The sequence below is a fragment of the Mus caroli genome, chromosome 7, assembly GCF_900094665.2.
Source record: "Mus caroli chromosome 7, CAROLI_EIJ_v1.1, whole genome shotgun sequence".
NCBI lineage: Eukaryota > Metazoa > Chordata > Mammalia > Rodentia > Muridae > Mus > Mus caroli.
The window spans coordinates 52922128-52946404 of record NC_034576.1 but is presented as its reverse complement, the minus strand read 5'-3'; the positions used below and the strand labels follow the sequence as shown (position 1 = coordinate 52946404).

At 42.6% G+C, this 24277-nt stretch overlaps 1 protein-coding gene across 3 annotated transcripts in view; it reads right to left on the bottom strand.

Annotated features, from left to right (window-relative positions):
- Positions 1-24277, bottom strand: part of Prmt3 (protein arginine methyltransferase 3) — a 92890-nt gene that overhangs the window by 13926 nt on the left and 54687 nt on the right. For all 3 annotated transcript variants that reach the window (XM_021168526.2, XM_029479452.1, XM_029479453.1), the window contains 2 exons: positions 6347-6397; positions 6068-6155 (listed from right to left, as the gene is read on the bottom strand). In XM_021168526.2, the coding sequence (XP_021024185.1) occupies positions 6068-6155; positions 6347-6397 (139 nt within the window). The remainder of the gene's footprint in view (positions 1-6067; positions 6156-6346; positions 6398-24277) is intronic.

The following is a 24277-nucleotide window of genomic DNA, read 5'->3' as shown; positions in this document are numbered from 1 at the left end:
TGTGTAAGAGCCTGAGGAAGCTCACTGTGTGTGTAAGAGCCTGAGGAAGCTCACTGTGTGTGTAAGAGCCTGAGGAAGCTCACTGTGTATGTCAAAGCTTGAGCAAGCTCACTGTATGTATAAAAAGCCTGATCACAAGCATACTTTCAAATTTAAACATGAAGCAGATCAGATTTTTAACACAAAATTGTTGTGTAAGTTGTGTTAACAAAACTGTACACTATTTTCAGAGGTAAAGAAACACCACACATTGAAAGGAAGTCGTTTGTAACTAAACCCTCTATCTGGGAGGCCAGTCTCCCACCAAGCTATTTGCAGTTATTTTTAGAACTAGTTTGTAAATAAAACAAAAACCTAGTGGATTTTTGTTCTTAGTCAAATGGATTCTGGATGAATTCTTATTTTACACATTCTTAGTTGGAGAAATTCCTTATTCACATTTCTTTTTTCCTTTCTTTCTTTTTTCTTTTAAAACTGAATGCAGGGTCTCTCTGTATAGCATGACTGGCCTGGACTTCTCCATGTAGAACAGGCTAGCTTTGAACTCAGAATCCACCTGCCCCTACCTCCCTAGTGTAAACCATCAGGTCCAGCTACCTTTCTGCTTTCTAACTATTCAGCCTACCCTCACATAATTTGGCAAAATCTAGTTTGCCAAACATCACTGGCCACTGTTGAAGATATAAGCACAGACACACAGACATATGCACACACAGTCTAGGTAGACTAACTTCATGGCTACGCTTACAACATGTTACGATGCGATGATGCATGTACACCTATAATCTCAGCACTCAGGAGACAAAAGATCAGAAATTCAAAGTCATTCTCAAATAGACTCTGAGTTCAAGGCCAGATTGGGCCACTTGAGTCCCTGCTTCAAACAAACAAACAAACAAACAAACAAACAAACAAACAAACACTTTGCATGTTATATCATGGATACCAAAATTCATATATTTTAAAATCTCCTAGACTCTGGATTCTAACTTCACCTAAAAACTATGCCACACATTGAACATAAAATCACACACAGGAAGTTCTTTTCAGCCATACAAGAAAAAATCCAAACAACCTGCTCAAGTCCAGCAACACAGTAAGAAGCCCACGCACACTGGAGCTGGCAAGATGGCCACACAGCACTGAATCAAGCACCCTGACATGGTGCCACCCTCCTCCCTAAGTGACTGAAGAACTGGATTAAGCGAGTGATTCTTCTCTTATTGTACTCCCTCAGCACAGCAACGCTGATATGACAAACACAGATTAAAAACAAGAGGCTAGGGACTCATGCCATTAGAACTCAGTACAACATAAAGGGACACAAACATGCCATTAGAACTCAACACAGTGTAAGGGGATGTGGCAGCAGATTTATGCACAAGTTGACCTGGAGAATAGAGTGGGGAGCCATTAATTGAGGACAACCAGTAAGACTCCAAAGTGAGCAGAGCTGAAGTGGAACTCACACAAAGAAGCCAGGAGAGCTGCATTGGTAGAAGACTATCCTAAATTAATCCAAGAAGGGTCTTAAAAAAAAAAAGATTTATTTATTTATTATATGTAAGTACACTTAGCTGTCTCAGACGCTCCAGAAGAGGGCGTCAGATCTCATTACGGATGGTTGTGAGCCACCATGTGGTTGCTGGGATTTGAACTCAGGAACTTTGGAAGAGCAGTCAGTGCTCTTAACCGCTGAGCCATCTCTCCAGCCCCCAAGAAAGTTCTTAATAGGACAGTGCGCCTTTAATCCCAGCACTTGGGAGGCAGAGGCAGGAAGGTTTCTGAGTTCGAGGCCAGCCTGGTCTACAAAGTGAGTTCCAGGATAGCCAGGGCTACACAGAGAAACCCTGTCTCGAAAAACCAAAAAAAAAAGAAAAGAAAAGAAAAGTGAACTGTTGAAGAAATGACTACTCTAAGAGCTGCAGAGACTTAACTCAGTGGTAGAACATTTGCCAAGGATCTGTGAAGCTCTGGGTTGTTCCTCAAGTACCACAAGGCCCCAGGAGCAGAAAAGGTAGCTGGAGCATAAGTGACTCTGGAGGCCCTGAAAGGGCAGTGCTGGAGACGAAGGGTAAGCTTTCTGTATAAATGGCTTTGAGGAGAAGTCTGGATTTTATCTGGGTGAAACAGACCAATGAGGAGTTGGAAGTGTTGATGGCACATATAGTTCAATCTTGCTAACATTCCCTCTCATAAGCCTGCCTCCACAAGTCTCAGAAGATGATGTGTTGACCATGTGTTTTACTGTTTAAGACTTTGACATTTACATCTCTAGGACTGGCTATGATTCAGCAGGAACAGCATTGCCACCAAGCCGAGGACTTGAATTCAACCCTGGGACCCTCACTGTGGACTCAGAGAACCAACTCCCAAAATCGTCTGACTGCGCCATAAGCACTGTGCAGTGTGTGTATACACAAAATAAATAAAATGTAAGAAGTTTGTGCTAAAAAACAGATGGCATCTACAGTTCACTGAGTGTGTTAGTCTTTGTGTATAGTGCAGACAATGAGCCAATCACACAGCGCACCTCTCCATCACTTAGGATTTAATTTCTCTCAATAATGTTCTGTAGTTATAAATGTACAGGCCTCACATTTTTTCTTTTTAAAACTACATCTATTATCTGTCTGTCTGTCTACCTATCTAGCTATCTAATGTGTGTATGTAGGCACACATGTTTATCACTATGTGAATATGCTCAAATGTGTGTTTGTGCACATGTGCGTATCAAGAACTGTGAGTTGATTCTTTCCTTCTACCATGTGGGTCTCAGGGATTGATTTTAGACTGTCAAGCTTGGCAGCAGGCGCCTGTCCCCACTGAGCCACCTTGTCAGTTTTCTGATGTGAACCTGAGGCTTTTTTTCTTTGTCCTCTCTATGCTTGGAATCTGGCTTGTGAAGGTTTGTTGTTTTTGTTTTTTTAAATGTGATGATCAGCAGTTCATGCTTTTTGCTTTATGTTTGTGTTTATCTTGAGTTTTAATAGCCTTCTGTCCTAACTATTCTCTACCCTACGTCTCAGTACTTCTCTCAGGGACTCCTGCTCTTACCCTGAGGAAAGGGCACTTGGAATCTCCCTACACAGTGAGAAACTCCATGTTTGTTAAAACTTCCCCTTGTTTTGACTTTTATCATTCATCTACAACTATCAGTCTATCATCTCTACCAATCAAGCACCTATCAGCTATCATCTATCTATCACCCATCTTTTTATCTATCTGAGAGAGACTTTTTCAAAGCAGGGTCTCATGTAGCTGAGGCTGGCTTTGAATTTACTATGAAGCAAAGGATGACCCTAACGCCCACACTTCTCCCACAGGCCCACACCCAGTTCACCTTTAGAGGACTTTCATTCCCAATCCCATAGCCTTCTACTAAGACATCTCTGTCTCCACCTCCACAGGGAGGTGTCTTCTCATAGAAAATGGACCTACCTCAATGTGAGGCTCTGCTAAGTCTCTCATTTCTGGGTCTTTATAAGTTCATCTTTTTCTGCATTTGGTATATGAACCAACACCAGCTACTGAGGACTGCATGCAGTGTCCAGGTTCATCATTCCCTATATATTCACAGTGCTTCCTGCAGTTCAGTTCCATCTGAGTCTCATTTCAAAGCTTTGCTGGGTGCATGCAGGTAACCCATCTGCTGGGGAGAACACATTCCCACCACAAACTCCTACTGAGTCCCTACTGAATCCTGCTCATATAGGTAGCACTCTGACTGATGGAAGCCTACGACCTCTGAGAACTACTAGGGTCATGGTGAACTGCAGTGCTCTGATCTGTCTGTCTGTCTGTCTGTCTGCCCTTGTGCACCCACACTATTTGCTCTCCCATAAGCCTTCCATGTAGAATAGAGTTCTTGATTCATCTGCTTAGACCTCTACCCTACTACTAAATTCTAGCTTCTATTCCACAGCAGGGGACAATAAAAGTGGTAAGTTGGTGAGCTGTAAGACAACCTTGGCATCACATTCCTGCTTCATGACACTAGGAAAAGCCCAGAGATAAAGCATGGGGCGGGCAGTCATCTTAGGGATTATTGGAAGAGGAGGCAGAATTTCAAATTCTTACCAGTTATCAAGTATTACACTGCAATTAGAATAGAGAATTTGAAGGAGCAAACTTAAAGTCTGTCTTCTACCTCCTTCAAGTCTGAAATATACAGCAGGGGCACGCTCACTTGTAAAGTCCTGTGTTAAGATGGCAAGCTGCTAACAATAAGGAATACCTTCAAGTTTCCATGGAAGGCCAACATGAGCTACAGAAATAAAAGCTAAGCTGCTTCCAGAGCCTGGCTTGTGTTACTCTCCCGGTCAGTGGTGCTATGCTTCAGCTTTCTTCAGAGAAAATGATGCCATCAAAATCTAATTCCCACAAATACACTGAAACCTGGAATGAGAGGTGCCAGCAAGGCACAAGTTTCTCCTAATAGCCTCACCTGCACCTGTGTCCTGTTATGCAGCAACAGTGAAATCAAAGCCATCTCAGTGTCAGTAGAAGGAGACAGAACTTCGCATTAGCGTAGTGGTAATATGCAGCCGCCACTCGGCTTTAGCAAATCTCTGAGACTGAACCCCTCTGCAGCCTACTAATCCGAACTCTGAACAACTGTCCGAAGCCACTTCCTATCTACCACAACAGAACTCACGCTCCTGCTGGACACTCAAGTCTGGATGCCCCCTCTCCAGCCTTTCCTGGATGTTCTCAACAGTGTCTCAGCACATGGTCATAGGAAAACAAACTGAACACTGGCAGAGAAAAGGAAGTAAATGTGACAGCTATGTTCAAGAAGAGCTAGAACAGCCAGCATGCAGCCAGCTGAGACAGGAGGATTGCTCTGAGTTTGAGGCCAGCCAGGGTTGCAGAGTAATACCTGTCTCAAAAACAGTAACAAATATGTGTCAGGTATTAATGTGCAGGTAAACATATTAAAAAAATGAGAGAAACTGAAGGTGTAAAAGATTCCTCCAATTTATGTGAGGTTTAAAGGTGAGAGCAGCTACACACAAATATGTAGAAAAGCTGAAGAAGCCTCAGCACGTAGAGTGACAGCCCCCACCCAGCTTCTGCATAGAAGCTTCCTCTCCTCTCCTCTCTCCCTCTCCTCTCTCCTCTCTCCCTCTCCTCTCCTTTCCTTCTCTATATGAAGTTGCCGTAAGGACAGTGACTACTGAGTAAGTCTCATACATTAATTGCTGATAGTGGCGTAGTCACTAAGGAAATAAGACATTTTCTCTTAGTTATATCTGCATGTTATCATTTCCTAGTTATTGATTAAAAAACATTTTCTGGAGGCTGAAAAGATAGCTCAGCAGCTAAGCCCACTTGGTGTTCTTGCGAGGACCTGTTCCCAGCACCCATGTCTGTAACTCCATCGGCATCTTCCTATCTCTACCAGCATATGTATGTATGTAGCACACATACATATGTCCAAACAAAATATCACATACACATAAAGTAATAAATCTTATTTTTATGAATTATTTTATGACAGTTTTGAGGTAGATAAATATTCTTTCTTTATTTTAGAAGGTAAAAATTAGACTTACTGATTGACCATGCTACTCAGTGGTTGAATGCTTACCTAGCATGTGTGAAACCAAAGGTTTAATCCCTAGCACCGAAAACCAGAGCAAAACAAAAGCCAAAAAGCAATAAACCTCATACAACTTAAAACTGGAAACTTTTCTAAGCATGGATTTTCAAGTTATTTTATTTGTGTGTGTGTGTGTGTATCTGTCTGTCTGTCTACTATGTATATGTGGGTGTCTGCAAGGTCAGAAGAGAATGGTGTTGGAGTAATAGGTGGTAGCAGATATGGATGCTAGAATAATTGGGTCTACTTAAAGAGCAGCAAGTACTATTGACAGCTGAGCTATTTTCTAGCACCTAAAATATGTTTGGAATCAAATACTACGATACTTTAAACACATGCAGGCGGGTAGCTCCAAGACCTCTAACCTCAGCATCTGCTATGTTCTTCTAAGTAAACTGACACGTGAGTGGCCACTGTTTCCCCAGAAGGAAGGCAATGCTTTGCCTGTGCTTGCTTTCTCACCTGCTTTAACGGGAAAAGGTTTTTCCAGCAGAAATACTGTCTGCTTCCAGTGTGTTTTGGTGCTCTGGGGGCCAGTAGAGAACACGACCTGCATTGGTGAAGTTCAAAAGTATCTGATGAGGTATAGGATTTTTAATGTCATGGCACATTAATCTACTACATCAAATGCAAGCTGCAATTGCTTACAACAGCAAAATGTTTCTGACCAAACACCTTGGGGCACAAATCTAACACAGTACTCTGCATAATTAGTCCTTATGAATAACTCATGATACTTACCCTGTTGTGGCAATTCTTCTCAAAATATATATCAAAGTACCCAGCAACTGCCTGTGATGTAAAAAAAAAAAAAAAGAAAAAGAAAAGAAAAGAAAAAAAAGCAATGCAATTGATCATTAATTACCTGATGTAGCCATTAACTACTCAGTTTTCTAAGATCTTACAAACTAGAAACTATCTCAGAGCAGACACCACACAAATTTACTTGTCACTGGGTAAGTAAAATGAAGATAATTGGCTTTTCCCCATAGAACAGTGTAATAATTAATATAATAAGGCTAATCAAACAATCAATAAATGGTTTATCAAGAGAAATGCTCATGCCAGACTGCTCAAGGTGAGAGGCCAGGAAGAGAGGCCTGACTAGGCTGAAATGCTGGTAGACAGCAGGGCAGCCATCTTGCTCCCTCCAGCTTTTGTCAGACTTCAGACAGCTGGGAGGGCAAGCTAGGCAAGGCTAGAAGCACCCGTCAGAGTCCAGACCACACTGTGACTCACAGAAACCTAAGAACATGGCTACACTCTGGCTTGGTTTACAGTAGAAGTGCTCTTTCATGCCACTCATTTAATTTTTTCTCATCTAATTCACCCAACTTTAAAGCAAATTATAATAGTTTTGTGATGGGATTACTAGGTATAATTTTTAAATGTTAACTATTTTTTTAAAACTATAATGAGCATAAATCACAGCACTCAAATAAAACCATGTTATGAAAGTATATATATATGTATGTATATATTCATGTATATATATACACACACACACATATATATATGTATACACATACACACACATATATATATGTGTATATATATATATCTGAAGAAAAACATTAAAATTAACTCTGAGACTTACTGGGACAACACAAAAAAGTCTCTAGAAAAAACTAACACATTTCGATAAATATATATTTCACCTTTGAAAAAAGATTTATGTTTATTTTATATGTATATATGACTGCATGTATGAATGGGGTCCATATGGTAATGATTTACACAAGATAATTATTGACAACCATGCTGACTAAGCCAATTGAAAGTTTTCAGTATTTTTTATTGATGGCCAGACTAAGGTGGGCTTGAGCCTTTGAAAAGTCTCTTGGTGCTTAAATGCAGGAATATAGCCTTCATAAAGGCAAAACCCACCCAGATATATCAAAGTTCAATGAGAGTAAGAGTAACTGAAACACTGAGTTCTGCACAGGATAGTAGTTGTTTTAGACATACCTTGCCAATTATTTTGGTTAAAATATCTGAACCATACTCAAGGCCATGGAGACCTCAAATGTGCTGCCATGACAGACATGACTGTAGGGGGCAGGAGGTAGAGGGCTGAGAACTGTCTAAGCAAACACACAATGGAGTCAGTCTAGGATGGCCTTACCTCAGTCATTTCAGCACATGTGCCTGATGCCTGTGCAAACCAGAAAGGGGTACAGATCCCCTCAGCTGGAGTTACAGCGGGGTGTGAGCTGCTGTATGTGACTGCTGGGAGCCAAACCTAGATCCTTGGCAAGACCAGCACATGCTATTAACCACCAAGACATCTCTGCAGCCCAATTCCACCTCTGTTTCTTTAAAACTTAAATGCTACTGTTCCGTTCTCCTTGATAATGGATTAAGTAGACTTAATCTGTTTTCAAAACTGGCATTAAATTAAACTTACAAAGTCCTAAAAACAAGACATTGATTATTGAAATAAATCACCATCAGGCCAATTTGTGTGCTCTGTTGCTTTTGCAAAGAATGTGGAGTTTTATTGATCTTTGAGGGCTAATTCACACTGAGTCCAAAGCAAATCCAATACTTACCCTTTAAGTTCATCCCGTCTTAGACACTAAGAGAGGATGGAAATCTGCTGATACTTCTGCCAAACAGAATCACTGAGCGGAGGAGGTTTTCAGACACAGACTACCCAGAGAGCCATGGGGCTAAAATGAGCTTCTATATCAAATCTCTGGGTCTCAAATACCGACGGTACCTCCACAAATGTAGCTAGCTGCTTTCCTAAGTGTATTCCTGGACACTTGCCTTGTTCACTAGTATACTCCTGGTGCCTGGTCTACAGAATGCAGTACAGATTTGCTGGGTGGTTTTGAGCAGATACACCTTGAGTCCACCACTTACCATGCTGATCACACTGTGCCCTATCAGGCCACAGCATTTTTACGAGGATGGCTGAGGCATAGCTAGGTTTTTTAGAATTTTCACCCAGCACCATTTTATAGAGCTCTCAAACATTTTTAGTCCCCTGTCTCTTATATACAGCTAGCCTGAAGTAGTTAGAATAACTAACTAAATCATTGTCCTTTGTACATTAATGATTCACCAAAAGAAATGAATAGAGATTTAAAAAACTGATAAAACCCAAATGATTTATTGCCATGTTTTGTTGTTGTTGTTTTTAAGGCTGGCTTATTTAGAAAAGAAGGACAATGACTAGGTATAATCTTCCCCTGGGAAGGGAGAGAGGACTAAGGACGGAGTCAAGTACTGATAGCTAAAGATTAATAATAAAAGAATCTTCAATAAAAACCCTTAAGAAGGAGACTGGTGGGCACATCCATGTAGCAGGAGAATGGTTCACACAGCCTGTGTGACACAGGCAGCTCTGGGGATGGGGCCTTTCCATCCACTCTTTCTTTGTGGCTAACACAAGACTCTGGAAACAGCAAACTGCTGAGGAAGGTAGAGCTCTGCAGTCAGGGTACACAGGCACAGGTGATGTGGGGATCTACCACTGGAATGAGCTCTGCAATGTGGGGCTATTCAGGCTGAGACCTTTACATATGAAATCTGCACTAAGCCAGAAATTAAATCACAGGACATCTACAAATGAGAGGATTGGTGGAAAACTCAGTGAGGGGGCAGAAAAATGTTTCCTTAGGTGACTACTGATTGGAGAAACAATCAGAACACACTACTGGGTGGCAGGCACGCCCAATGTGTGACCACAGTGTACTTGCGAAGATGCTCACCAGGGATGGCAGGTGACAACTTTGGATTATTTGTCTGCTGTATTTGTCTATACTGACATTTCTAAAAGAAACATCAGCTATAGGAAACAGATAAATGTGAATACTATTCCTTCTACCTGTAACATTATACAGATCTATACTTCAACCACCACCCTTGTGTCTCAGCTATCCCCAAAGGCTGGGCCAATCAATTAGCTCCTTTGTAGAAAAAAAAAAAAAAAAGGACTGACCTGGAAGAGTCACTTCTACCCCAGTTAACACCCCCACAATAACATTTTTCAATGAAGAGGGAGCAGAAAGAGGGAAGAGAAAGAGCTGATAAGGACTTTTCTTATGTCTGAGATACATGAAAAAGAAAAAAGAAAAAAAAAATAGAAATCACAAAGAAAACCATTTCTCTAACTCTGCTTTTTATAAAAGCAGACTGCCAATCACCTGGCAGGACAGTTGCAATGATGTCAGAATGCTTGTCTAAAGAGGGATCTAAAAGTACAAAGATACCTTGGAACTGTCTGTAACCCAAGACAGCTGCCTATGGATTTTAGCAAAAAAAAAAAAAAAAAAATCAAACATGAAGCTAATCTGCCTATCCTACCATAAACAGTGAAGGAGCTACTGATGAGCTTGGGTAACAAAAATGAAGAAGGAAGAAACATTTGTGTTGCTTCAGTGACCAGCATTTGGAAGCCTCTTGACCTGCTCCGCTTTCTGGAAACTGCACCTACCTCTGCTTCCTCAGACTTGTCTTCTCAGTAGCAGCTGGGGACTGAGACCTCAGAGACATGAGAGGACTTAGGGAAAGATGAACAGTATCTGCAGACAGCCTGCTCTTTAGTGAGCTTCCCCAGGACCGAAAATACAGAACACACTGGCTGTCGAAAGCCAAAGGGGGATTTTCTGGGCTCCCGTTTGAGACAGGGTCTCATGTAGCTCAGGCTGGCCCTGAACATGTTCTTCATGTCTCCCTTCTTATTAGCTATTTAGTAATCTGTCCTTATCGTGTTTTATTTATTATCTATTTATTTTAATTTCAGTTACTCAAGATCAACTGTAGTCTAAAAATAGTACATAAAACATTCCAGAAATAAGCAAACTGAAAGTAGCTTCCTATAGTATTCCCAGTGTCCCAGTCATTGCTGCCGCCCTTTCATTTTGCTTTGGATGTATGTCACTTTACTGGAGCCGTGCATGTACGTGCAGACAGTACATGGGATACATTGGTTTGGGTACTGTCTGGAGTTTCAGGCACCGAGGGCATTACTAGAGATGTAGTTCTAGAGACACAAAGAAAAGACTCAACCTGCAGTTGTGGAAGCCAGCTGAACTATGGCTGGACCTTGTATTTCTGCAGGGCCATTTGGGCAGAGTGCTGTTTTCAATCAAATGTCAGCTGCTTTATGAACAAAACTGTTCTGTCTAGAAACTGCTTTTCAATTACAGTTGCCGCCACCATGGCAGGATGTCTTAGGTACTTGAGTGTTAATTTCCCCCACCAACCCTCAGATGGGTTTCTCTGTGTAGCCCTGGCTGTTCTGGAACTCTCCGTAGGTCAGGCTGGCCTCAAACTCAGAGATCAATCCTCCAGCCTCTGCCTCCTAAGTGCTGGGATTAAAGGCGTGCATCAGTACACCTGGCTCCAGGTGCTAATTTCAATCAACAATCACTACAAAGAACTGGAACTATGACTTTTAGCTAATAGCAGTAAATGACTGGAGCTGAGCTTCCCAAGCACATGGGGATATCAGGTGGCTCAGAAGGCAGGCACAGAACACATATCTTGTCAGCAGCAGCACTGGGGACTGCTTGGGTGGAAGAGTCATAAAAATCAAGTATCAAAAGTAGCTGACTAATCTACAAAGTCAGGGTCATAATTATATCATGCCCCCACCACGGTGCTATATCAGTCAGAAAAACTTGTAGCTACAAGTCTCTGAGGCTGAGAGGGAGAATGGGCAGCCACCAATAACCACCATAGTGAAAAGTGAGACTGAAATGATGACAGCAGGAGAGGAAAGATTGGCCAACAGTGAGTTCTAGGACAGGTGACCACTCTTAACATTACCAGAATCCTGAGTCTGCCATTTGAGGCACATGAGGAAGTGAGAGTCAGTGTGTGGCCTTATAGTACAGAACATTCCCGAGCACCAGAACACGGTTTCACAGGGCGCTGGCTCAAGCCTCGTGTGGGGGTCACAGAGCAAAGCAGTTATAAACAGAATCATTTAAAAAAAGAAAAGTTTTTAAGCCACATTTTTTGCTTGTTTACTTTGTATGCATAAAAGTAAACAGTTCATTTTACACTCAGACACTTGAGGAATAATGGCTTAGAATTAAACAAATGACTTTTTCATGTGTGTCAGAGAGGCGGGTCTTTTTACAAAGGGACACCCATGTGCACAAGGAAGAAAACAGCGGCCAATGAAATGAAGTCAGTCTAGACTGTATGAGGAAGAAGGAAATTAAAAATCATCATGATCGCTATCACCTGCAGGGGGTAATTCATCATTTCTGTTCCTCTCTGGTATCATGTTCCACCAGCGTGTGGTTACAGCAGATACAATTAGGCAGCTGGCCACAGACGTGGGGGATAATGTGCTTTTGATGGAGTTTATTCAAGCATAGAGAAACAGAGCTTGTAATCCATGCGGCAGGATCTCTGCAGCAAAAGCATAATTCATCTGCTGTGGAGTATTTCTTTCAAAATCTCAACACTGAATTTAAACGCCAACAGATGAAGGGTCTGAAGCAAGCAGCAGATAATGCAGGGGGGAGGTGTTAGAGCTTATATTGTAATACATAAACACGCAAAACCACAAACTCGGTGACACGGCGGCTGAGCAGACACTGGAGCTGTGATGACTGGCACAGAAACCAGCAAATGTGAGAGCTACAGCTCCCTCCCCAAGCTAACTATGCCTTAAATTATAGACTCTTTCTTCTTCAATTAATTTCTATTTTATCCCAAGAGTGGATTTGCATCTCTGTTGCTGTTGTGGTCCCTCTAGGGGACAATGCATGCTAAGTGCTCTGCAACTCCCAAGGGGCAATGCCAGACCGAGTGGTGTTTAGAAATGGACTGAACAACATGGAAGACAGCACAACACACAAAATGCCTCTTTCTGCAAAAACTCACTACAATACTGACTTATCCCCAGATAACGGCTGGAAGGCCTTTTCAGGTTTAGATCATATCCTTCTGATTTAAAATTGCTTATTAACATGATTTTAGGAACAAATTGAATCAAATCTTCAGAGTCCAGGGCTGCTTTTTGGAAAAAAAAATCTGATTATGTGGGCACTGGTATTCTTGCTTCAGTCTCCTGAGTAACTAGGTCTAAGGCATGTACAACTAGCTCACATAAACACAAATACCTATCACCTATTACCTAAACACACCGAATTGTACACTCTTCTGGCCTCTAAATAAAAGCTTTTGCTTTATATATTATTATTTTACCTTTAAAAATACTATTACTATTTGGTTCTTTGGAAACAGGATCTCAGACAACACAGACTGGTCTTAAACTCACTAACCTCCTGATCTTGCTACCTCTATCCTACAAGTTCTGGAATTATGTCACCCATGCAGAAAAATAACTGGAGAGTACAATGCAGTGAGCTTTAAAGTCAACTACAACTGTGAAATTCATATTCAATTGAGAAACAGAAAACAGTCAGGTGTGATGGTGCATGCCTTTGATCCCAGTACCTTGGAAGCAGAAGCAGAAGCAGGTGGGTCTCTGTAAGTTACAGGGCTGCCTGCTCCATATAGTGGGTGTCAGGCCGGCTAGAGCAACAAATGAGACTGTCTAAAAAAAATAAACCAAAAATGTCATCCTAGATGTTCTTGCACATGAAGCCAGCCTTAGATATCCCTGTACCAAAAGAAACCACTGCCCTACTTTCCAAGGGTTCAGGCTAGCTTCTCCAGCACACACATGAACAGAAATAGGACCATAAATCATTTGGTCTTTTGTGTCTGTCTACTTTTCCCTGAGCTTGCCTGTGCTGTTATTATAAAACGCATGTGAACATGGCTTCTCAAGAACGGCTTCTGTGCTGTACTCATTCTCTCTGTTGCTCCTATGCTGACTGAAACTTTAGGCAGAAAGACTTGAGACGGAGAACTGGTATAAGGAATTTCCTCAGCCTGTGCCAGTAGACCCTCTGAAAGCTGTGAGGTTTCTCAGTAACGCAGCAGGTTTTTTATGCTAACACTAGAGGCTGCTGGGTACACTCTGAGTGAGCATTCCTGCTGCTTCCTTCATCCTCATCACTGTCTGTAGGTTTAATCTGCATTGTACCACTTCTTCATTCTTTGATACAGAATCCCCCGTAGCTCAGGATAGCCTTGAACTATGCAGCTAAGAATAACCATGAACTCCTGATCCTTTGAGGTTACAGGCATGCTTTCTCTATCATTTCCTGGATCCACCTCAGCTTGTTACTCATTCTTCCTGCATTTTCATGATCATTTGTAGCTGTGGTTGACCTGGATGGAACTCACTACTTGAAACAGCCTGGCCTCTAACTTAGAGACCCACCTGCCTCTGTCTCCCGGGTGCTAGGATTAAAGGCATGCATGCACCACCTAGCTGTTTTCTGTTTCTTAATTTGAAAATGAATTTTACAACTGTAGTTGGCTGGAGAACTCACTGCATTGTTAACAGCACCATCAACTGTGCGATACAATAACACCTTCTTTCCTTGGGTGTTTCCAGGGTTACTTCATCATAGCAATAGGAATGGCAGCAAGGACACATCTTGTCCTTGCATCTCTTGAGTTATTTTCTTTTGGCATAAAGCCCATCTCACAAATCCTTTTAACACTGCTGTATGCAGATCTGCTGCTAACTTGTACTGTATTGAGCTTTAGAATGTCTGGTTCTAGCCGGGCTTGGTGGCGCACGCCTTTAATCCCAGCACTCGGGAGGCAGAGGTAGGCGGATTTCTGAGTTCGAGGCCAGCCTGGTCTACAGTGTGAGTTCCAGGACAGCCAAGGCTACACAGAGAAACCCTGCCTCGAAAAACCAAAAAAAAAAAAAAGAATGTCTGGTTCTTTTTCATATTGGGTACCTTATTTTTTAAACATGTTTTAAGCTCTTTTCTCCTGAACATGCCAAGTCTAGCTGATTTAATGTCTATTTGGACAAAATAGTACCTGTGGCAGCTAGAGCTGACTTTAATCCCCTCCTGTTTCACCTGATTCTTGGTCCATGTTGTTTTCTGTATTTTTAAATCACTGACTGCTTTAGAATATGTTCTATACACTAAGCTATTTTTAAATTGCCAGTAGAAATCATTTTAGGTGTATAAGAATAATCTTCTAGAAAGGTGTTTTAATCTATTTCAGATATGCCCGGGGAACTAGCAACTCAACACTGTTGTAGAGCACTACTGGGGATCCAGATCCCTTGGATCATTCAGGGGCTGCGAAGCTGGCTGCAGTCGTGACAGCTCTCTGGTGTCTGCTCTGTCCTGTTCTGATGTCAGTCTTTCAGGATTCCCATTACAAAGTCTTAGGAAGACAAGTACACCTTATATTTGCTAGGGTAGAGGCTACCAGAGGGGCAACATGAAGCTGCTTGGCTGCTTCAAAGTGGCAGTACCTGCGGGACAGAAGCAGCCAAGTCTGACTTCTTTGGGTCTTCCTTCCCTCTCCACATCACCTTTGTTTTCTTCCCACTCTCTATGTGACAGGGTCCCACCTACTGTTGGTCATCCTCAGACTCACTAGGTAGTGGAAGATCTGCACTTCTGATTCTTCTGTCTCTACCTCCCCATTGCCAGAATTACAGCCTGGCTTATGCAGTGGGGAGGGAGCCTGGTCTCCTCGTGTGCTAAGAAGGTACTCTACTAACTGAGCTACATCCCTAGTCCCTCTTTGGGCTTTTTTTGTTATAAGTCTTGGATAGTCTAGTGAAACTCTAATACATATATAAAATTCTCCAGCATTCAGCATTTCAGCCTCCCCCTTTTGTGCTGTCCTCAGAAAGAGGGCCTTCTGTTTACAGTCCCTGCACAAGAGTCAGATCCTTCATTGCACTGCTTTTCCCCACTTAAGGCTTCTACTTGTACTTCCATCTAGCCTTCTCTTACCACCATGTAGACTGTGATCCACACTGACTGTCCCCCATTCCCTGCACGAGCACTCACCGTGCTCAGCATGCTGTTTGTTCAGTTGTAGAGACAGCAGAGACCCCTCCTTCTGTGCTCAGCTGTACCCTGAGCTGCCTAAACTCTAGCACGGGGAAATGCTGAATAACAGCGTGCAGTTAAGATGTTACGATGTACTTGCTCACAGGGGCCATAGCAGTTTCCTTTTGGTTCATTAACTGTAGTCTAACTGTCACTGATAAACAGAGGCATGCTCAGGTCCTCCCTGCTTTGTGTTTCTTATAAGTTTATACCTTTAAACTTAAAACCAATGCGAATGCAAACTAGTTCACAGAAATAATCTCTGATGTCTAGACCAAAGAATCATAGTGCATAGTCACCAGAAAATGCAGAATTACCAAGGTCTTACATAAGGACAATTAGCATGGAGGTGTCAGCCACAAGTGGCACATTTTTTATGAGCCCATTCTCAATTTGCATTATAGAATACAATGCTTGTGGCATCTCCTGAAGGAACATCTTGGGTACAGAGGCTAAACTGCCCTGAAAGAATGTTCTGTTTGTGCTTGCATTTATAGTCTTGCAGCTCACTGCTTCTTTAGGCCTCTAGCTCCTGCTCCTTCTACACCATCAGCTTCTCATGATGGTTACATTCTTCATGTTGCTCTTCAATGTTGTCCAAACATTATTCATGCAAGAGTCCACATTCCATGTCTAGCTTCTCAAATGGAAGAAAATATGATCAGTGGTAGGGAATATTTTGTTTCAAACAACATAGCGTACCAAGCAGAAGGTTGAGCTTAGACCCAAAGCAAGCCAAGTACCATGGCCCCCACCTGTGGTTCCTGTCCAGGAGGCTGAGGCAAGGGGATTGCAGGAGGGCAGTTTGCAGGCCTGCCTGGACTACAAAGCCAGCTCTGGATGAGTGCCAGCATCATAGCCAACACCCAAAGCATCACAGACAGAAAGGAGGTGGCTATGGACTGCTGCAGGTCTTCAAACAGAATCCCACTAAAACTCCTTGGGGCAGATGATCAAGTTCCAAAGATATTCAGACAGATGACAGGCACAGGAGTTACTTTCTTTCCCCTTCCTCCCCATCCCATCTTCTTTTAGAGAGGTCTTACTATGTAGACCAGGCTGTCCTTGAACCCACAGAGAGCCACTGGCCTCTGTCTCCTCACCATTCTGGGTTTAAGATTTTTCTTTACATGCCTCTGCCTATGAAGACTAGTCTCTTGTACTCAAGGGCAAATTCCTTATGACTATTTAAACCAGATGGAGTAAGTGCCATCTAGGCCACAAAGGCCTAAATCCCTATAAGCAAATCAATGTGTTAAAAATGAAATAAAAATCAAACATTCTTTCTCTGAAAACATGGTGTTAGCTCTAAGATGGCACAGAACCACAACCGCGGCACTCAGAGGTTGAGCATGATTCTTAGTGAACTGTGGCTGGCTAGTGTGGGCAACACTGAGAGCCTGTCCAAAGACCAGCAAATAATGCCCAGCAGGAAAGTGTAAGGGAACAACTGGGTCACAAATTAAGCACTGTCCGTGTGCCAGGCACAGCAGAACATGTGTGCACGTGCTAGAGGAGCTTAGTGCCATCACTTCCACTTACGAAGTGAAAAGCTCAGAGAAAATGGGCCCAATATAGGTAAAAGTTTAAGGTCTGCTCAGAACCACAGCGCTGCTCTAACTCCTCTATGAGAACAGAAAGATGGACTGACTCACTGTAAACACTATAAACTACTATAAGCACCATAGGCAGGTAACTTTGAGTTATCTGCTTTTTCTGCAACAGAAACTTAGTTTCCAGTTCTTGACTCATATTTCCATGAAGATTGATGCTCCTGTCAATACCCACACTCATGTGAGATATCTGACAACATCAGGCACTGACAGATTGGAGGGCCAATATTCACGATGGTTTCTGTCATCACTCCAGGGATAGGAGCCTCTATCAAACAGGAAAACACCTGATCAAACTCACTTACCATCACAATCGAGCACTGCCCACAGGTGGATGGGGCAGGGCAGCGGGCCTTTTGACACATTAAAAGGGAACCTGCTACTATTGACTAATAGATACTCCACCCTTACACTGTGTTTGAGCCTGTGTGAATACTCTGACACTGCTGAGTCCCAGTATGACCTCGTCCCACCTACAGTCAAAGTAGCAGCTTTCAACACACAGGCTGTTTCAGAGCAAATGACGGTGTGATGTCTCTCACAGTACAGTTCTTCAGTCTGCAAATGTAGAACTCTATCCTGATTCCACAGACAAGTCACTCTCAGCTTCAGAGCTACCTACTTGTGGACTTTTAATTCTCTCTGATGATGTGTAAATAGCGAGTTGAACGCTTTGGGCTACTCCCATCATTCTAGTCAAAGATAACACATGGCAGAGCTAACACGATGTAGGAAAGATATCTGACCTTTTAAAAATTAAGATTTGTTCATCACAGAGTTTCCAGGAGAAAATGAACTGAGTGGCTTGAACAGTGGAACTGCAGATGAAGCGAGGGACTTTAACAATGTCTAAACTCTAACAATGTTAGAGTGCTGTGTGCTGGGGTGTCAGAGTCAAGCACCACTCTCCTGGCTCCTTATGAAGACCACAAGTAAGTACAGTTTAGCAAGATGCTATAATGCAGAAGCATGTGAGGGATAAGGAATGGAAAAATGGCCATTGGCCAGGCTTGCTTGGGGCAGAGAAATCATCTGCACTTTGGTAGTTCCTGTTCCTAGGGACTCCACTTGAATGTTCAGTTGTTGCATTCCATATGCACACGATGCTGCCTAAATAGACTCGCCAATAAGAAATTTTCCAAAAATCTTAGCAAGCAGCATAGGTGAAAAACACACCTGTCAATGGCAATATTTATAAGCTTTGTCAAACAGTGTCAACATCATTAGAGAAAGAGTTTCAAAATAGCTTTCCACAAAATGGTTACAATGTAACTCATGGGTTGGGATCAGAACAAGCCCTGGTTGGTAGGGCACACTACAGCACTCCCCTTACACAGGTCAAAAGGCACATATCAGCAGTCAAACTTGGGATCCTCGCCTCTTGTCTGTTCTCCTGTTTCTGTCTCAGTGCTGCAGTTCTTCAAGCTTCACCCGAGGAAGCCATCTTCTGGCTCTGTGGCTTTATTCTGCTGCCTTTCCTTCATGCCATTACTGATGTCGTCCTCTTGGCTTTATCTCGTTACTTTCTGGGTATGTTCAGTTTCCCACCACCTCCTTTTAAACTGCCCGTGTCAATCATGGTCATCTCTTGGCTATGCTAGTGGGCCAGTCTACCCACCAGCTGTCTGTTTCCACTCTGGTCCCTTCAGCTCCACATTCTGGTAAAGTTCTTTTCCAAGAGCTCTTGACCATCTATCCCTTGGCTGACAGAGCATCTTAATCACTTCTCATTTCAGTAAGAGGAAAGCACAGTGCAGCAGACAATCTTGAAGGTTCGCCACCTCTGTAAACACAATGGTCTACAGGGTCTACATTCTTTCCTAAAAATTAACACATATTTCCTTGCCTGCTGAGTTCTCTGGGGCATGCCTAGCTGCACTGAGTGACCTGCTATCCTCTGCAGACCTCCATTATCCCACCACCTTTCCACTACTCATCACCTTCATCAGAGCTGCTGAGCAGGACACATACAGGCTAGAGTCCCATCCACACCCATCTTCTCTGTCCACTGAGTACTCTGGGGCACCCCCAGCTTCCCTGAGCAGCGTGCTATCACAATGGACCCCCATTCTCCTGCCATCTCTTAGCCCACCTTTATCAAACCTGCTGATCTGAAACCATACAGTCCAAGGATATCCATCAGAGTCCTGCCACAGCTAAGATCAAAACGTCAAGTGACAGCACATGCTGTCGAGGATGTAGAGCAAGAGGAACACTCTTCCATTGCTAGTAGGAATACAAACTTTTACAACCACTTTGGAAATCAATTTGGTGGTTTCTCAGAAAACTGGAAGTAGTTCTACATCAAGACCCAGCTATACCACTCCTGGGCATATACCTAAAAGATGCCTACTGTACCACAGGAACACTTGTTCACCTACGTACATAGCAGCTTCATTCCTAATAAGCAAAAACTATAAACAACCAAATGTTCCTCAACTGAAGAATGGATAAAGAAAATTTAATACATCTACACAATGGAATCTACTAAAACCAAAGACATCATGAATTTTCATTACCATTTATTTACCCTAAGTTCTATTAAGTGCTTGGATTTAAAATAAACTGCAGTATGAGGCAACAAGAAGACCGAAATAAATAACTCTTACACATGCATCGGAATGCACTTCTGTGACTTTCACAGCTGTAGAGGCTGATGAGAAATAGGCCTTTCTATTTCTATATGAAGAGACACCTCAGCAGGTAAAGGTGTTTTTGGTCAAGCCTGATAACCCAAGTCCAGTGTCCAGAAAGCTCATGGTGAAGGAGAGAGTCAACTTTTACAGTTGGTTCTCTGAGGTCTTGTTAAAGTAGATAAACATCACAAAACAAGTGAAAATGCAAATAGCATTCTCCCTGCCTCTGTTTTGTCATCCATACTTTTCAGAATGCTGCCTGGCAAGCACGATGAGACATCTGAGGACACTCTGCTATATGAGTGTTCAAATACAAACACCGGCTTCTGGCAACTAGCACCCAGCATCAACTAGTATTCAGCAAGTTACTGCCATCTCACAACATGCCTCTCTAAACAGGACATATTAGGCAATGACAGTGTCCTTACCACATTCCACCAAATTCTCAGTAATTCTTTGGTGTTGGCTGTGAACACAGAACTACCTGTTCAGCTCACTGCAAACCCGACGCCTCCAGCTCTTAGCACAGGTCAGTACCTCAGAACGATGCTTAGGAACAGATACGGGAACACAGGAGGAGCAGAGACCAGAATCAGGCTCAAGGCTAAGTGGAAGGCATGGTCATCCTGACAAAGACACCTAACTGCAGCAGAGGAGTCCATGAGAACCACTCTCCCCCAAACATAAACAATCGTTAAGGCAGCCTATAACAACATCTGCCAGCTGTCTCCCTGAAATCTGTGACGCAAGTTTAAGACAAATCTGACCATTTCTAAGCAGCACAGATGTGTTTTAATAATTAGTTTGTTTTGCTGATTAGCTTTGCAAGGTCAAAATTAGGTCAGCCTATACCATGGAGTGCCAAGTGCTGATTTACTACCAGGGAATGAGTTTGGAATTAGCTGGTTACCACCATCAGATTTGTCAAAAGCCCTGAAAAAAAGATTTGAAGAACAATTGCAAAGAAACGGGATCCTTTCATAAGCCATTAGAAAAATGTAAAGCTTGATTAAAAGATAAAACAAAACAAAACAAACGACTCCATGGAATCACTGAGGTTTGACGGTAGACATTTTAAAGTTTATTCTCATAGCAGTGTTATTTGCTTTGAGAGGCTGAACAGCTAGCTTGAAGGCTTGTCTTGACTCAGTACCAAGGTCAAAACTTGTACTCTTAAAATAGCTCCCAGCTACTTAATAGGCACATCATGGAGAACTACACCAGGCGGTAGCATGAGTTTTAGCTCCTGCTTATCCTGCTTCATGTACTCTTGATTTTTTTTTTTTTTAACCTTTAAATTAAAACTCTAGACATGGAGGCAGATTTCTAGCAGACACTTTCTGATTAGGCCTCAGGAGACCTTCAATTCTGCCTAGCCACACTGACCAATCAGCTTTCATTAAGATCACAGCTGAGGAGAATTCAGGCTACACTTCCTCCAGGCAGCCTTCCCTACCTGCTGGGCCCCAACCTCTGAGGCTACAACACTGGGAACCCCTCAGCACTGCTAAGAGAAGGAAAAGCACAAGTCATTTATGGGAAGCAGAGGATGATGCCAGGAACGGTGACCTTGAATTTAACTCTGGATCTCGGAGTAAGAAACCAACTGAGTAAGGAACAAGAATGTCTTTGTTTGAACATTTCATAAGCACTAAGCATGCTTTAAAAGGGCAACCTCTTCAGACAATGAACTTACATATGAATGGCATATTAGATATGTCTGAGATAACTGATGGAAAAAAACCTAATAAATAACTAATGAAAAACCAGACAGGAACCCTGGATGCTAAGTCTAAACTAATTTCAGAGAGGTATGTTTCTATATCACAAAGAAACAGTCCAGCATTGGCTTCTGAGCTGAGGACAAATGCTGGGGACCCAGACCTGGGTCTCTTGGGAAATCTGGAAAAGCCCAAAGGCAGAACCTGTATTCTCTGTTAGCAAGTCTGTCACTGTCAGGCATAGGATGTAATTGTGTGATTCTTAGCAGTGCTCAGACCCTAGGCCTCAAACATGGATCACCACAATTCACTGCCACAAGGAAAGACCTCACCATTCTGTTCTCCATGTCTCACAAGCTCTTCCAAGACAGATGTTAGTAGTAGTAAGAGACCTTCATTTAGGTCTTTTAGCCTACTTATAAGTAATAGCATATTAACTAGTTCAGTGAGAACTTTTCCCAGAACAGAGGCTGCTGGGTGTGGTCACACGCTTCCTGTATCCTATTACTTGAGAGCAAACACAGGACTACTGCAAGCTCAAAGCCAGCCTGGGCTCTTAGTAAGACCCTGGCTCAAGAAAGAGTGAGAGAGCAAGACGGAGAAACAGGGAAGTCAGGTAGCACTCAGCCTTCAGGGAGCACTTTGAAGCTCACCATTTGCCTACCAACTCTTCAACAGTCCAATCCTGATGGGGACTTTTCTCTGGATGAAACCTCATCCTAGTGACACACCCTGCACATTCTGCCTCTGTATCCCTTCCACAGGTGCTGGTCAGACAGTCAGGGCAGCAAACTGTCAACCTGGCTTTATTCTACTATATAGTAACTATCATAATTTTTTTCACTTAAAATTTGTTTGTATTAATGTGTGTGTCTGTATATGGTATTTGCACATATGTGAGAATGTCAGGTGTGAATGGGTGCCCAGAGATGCCAGAAGAAGGTGTTGGATCTCTTGGAGCTGGACTTACAGAGTTGTGAGCTGTCATGTAAGTGCTGGGAACAGAACTCAGGTCCTCTGCAAGAGCAGTCAGTACTCTTAACCACCGAGCTCCTTTCCTAGTTCATTAATAATTGTATTAAGCATGAAATAGAACTGGGAAGCTCATAAACAGAAGAAAAGCAAGAGAAACATAGTTAGGGCTGGCTTCAAGAGGCAGCAAATATAGAACTTAAAAATGATTGTAATCATGGTGAAAGAGGGACTGAAGAGATGTTAGGAGCAGCACCACTAGTGAAGAGCACTTGACTGCTAATCCAGAGGTCCTGATTTCAAGTCTCAACAAACATATGGAGGCTTACAACCATCTTTAATGGGACCTGATGTCCTCTTCTGGTGTGCACAAAGGCAGAGCTTTCATTCATACATATCTTGATTAAAGAGAAAAAACATTAAAACTGGTGCTTTAAAAAGAATTGGCTTTGTTTGAGGCAGATCTCATACCAGGCTAGGCAAGGCTCAATCTTGCAGTAATACTCCTGCCTCAGTCTCCTAAGTGCTGAGATTAGAGGCACATGCACCATGCCCAACTGAGATGTTCTTCTATATTGGTGAAGGGTCTGCAGAAACTGTACTGTAAACTCCCCTGTCACAGTAAGAAAGCCTATAGGTATGCAATGATATTAAAGGCAAACTTGGAAGACACAGATGAGCCTGGGAAGATGCTCTCCAGGAATCAGCACTTGATGTATAAGCAGAGACCTGAGCTGAGGCCCTAGCTCAGCTTTATCAAGAAGAAACCTGAGCATAGCTGTGTACGTCTTATAGTAGCACTGGGAGGGAGAGGCAAATGGATCTACCTTGGCCTCACCATAGCTTAGAAGCTGAGTTTTGGCTTTAATGAGAGACTTTGTTACAAGGTAGCCTGAAGGCAAGTGAGGAAGACACCCAGTGTCCTTCTCTGGGGCATGCACATGCACACATGCACACACACACACACATACACAAACCCAATGTCCTTCTCTGGGGCATGCACATGCACACATGCACACACACACACACACACACACACACACACAATATAGATAAAAACAAACAGCAAAAAACTAGAATTTATAAGATGAAGCTACTTGTTTTAGTTTTATACTTAACAAACTTTAGTAAATTAAAATTGCTTAGAAATGTTCATTCTGTGTTTATCTGTGGGCTAGAGAGGGGGTTGTGCAAAGAAAAGGTGTCCGCTCATGGAAGGCTCTAACCACCCTGAGCCCTATCAGCCCGCACCACACATGCTGTGGAAATTAAATCCAAGGGGTATTCTTGTTATTTTGAAAAATCCAATTTTCTCTAGTTTTTTAATTAGACCACAAATTTGGAATCTCATTAGAAGACAAATGGTTGTGCATATATTTAAACACGCTTAACTTCTTAGAAACTGTCTACCTTGTCGCTATGTAGTCTGTTTCAGAATGAGAAATCCATAGACTTTATTCCTTTTACTTAAAAGCAAGGAACAAGCTCCTGCTCTCACTCCCCAGCCCTCTACCTCCACCAACACTGTCACCAGGGCTGTCTGTCACCAGCTCACTGGCTCTGCCTATCACCAGTACTGCTCAAATAGAAGCGGAACAATTCTAATCAGATACCCATACTCTGAAATATGTCTGCACTGGATTATTCTTCATGAACACAGGGGCTGCCTCAGAAACTATGTTTATACAATAGCTCCAGAGTACAGAGGGGTCATACAGACACAAAGGTGAGTCAGGCTGTAAATGACAACGCTCACTCATGTCAGGCTCCTGATCACGTGAGTGTGTGATGAAGGAACAGGTTTGTTGGAAAT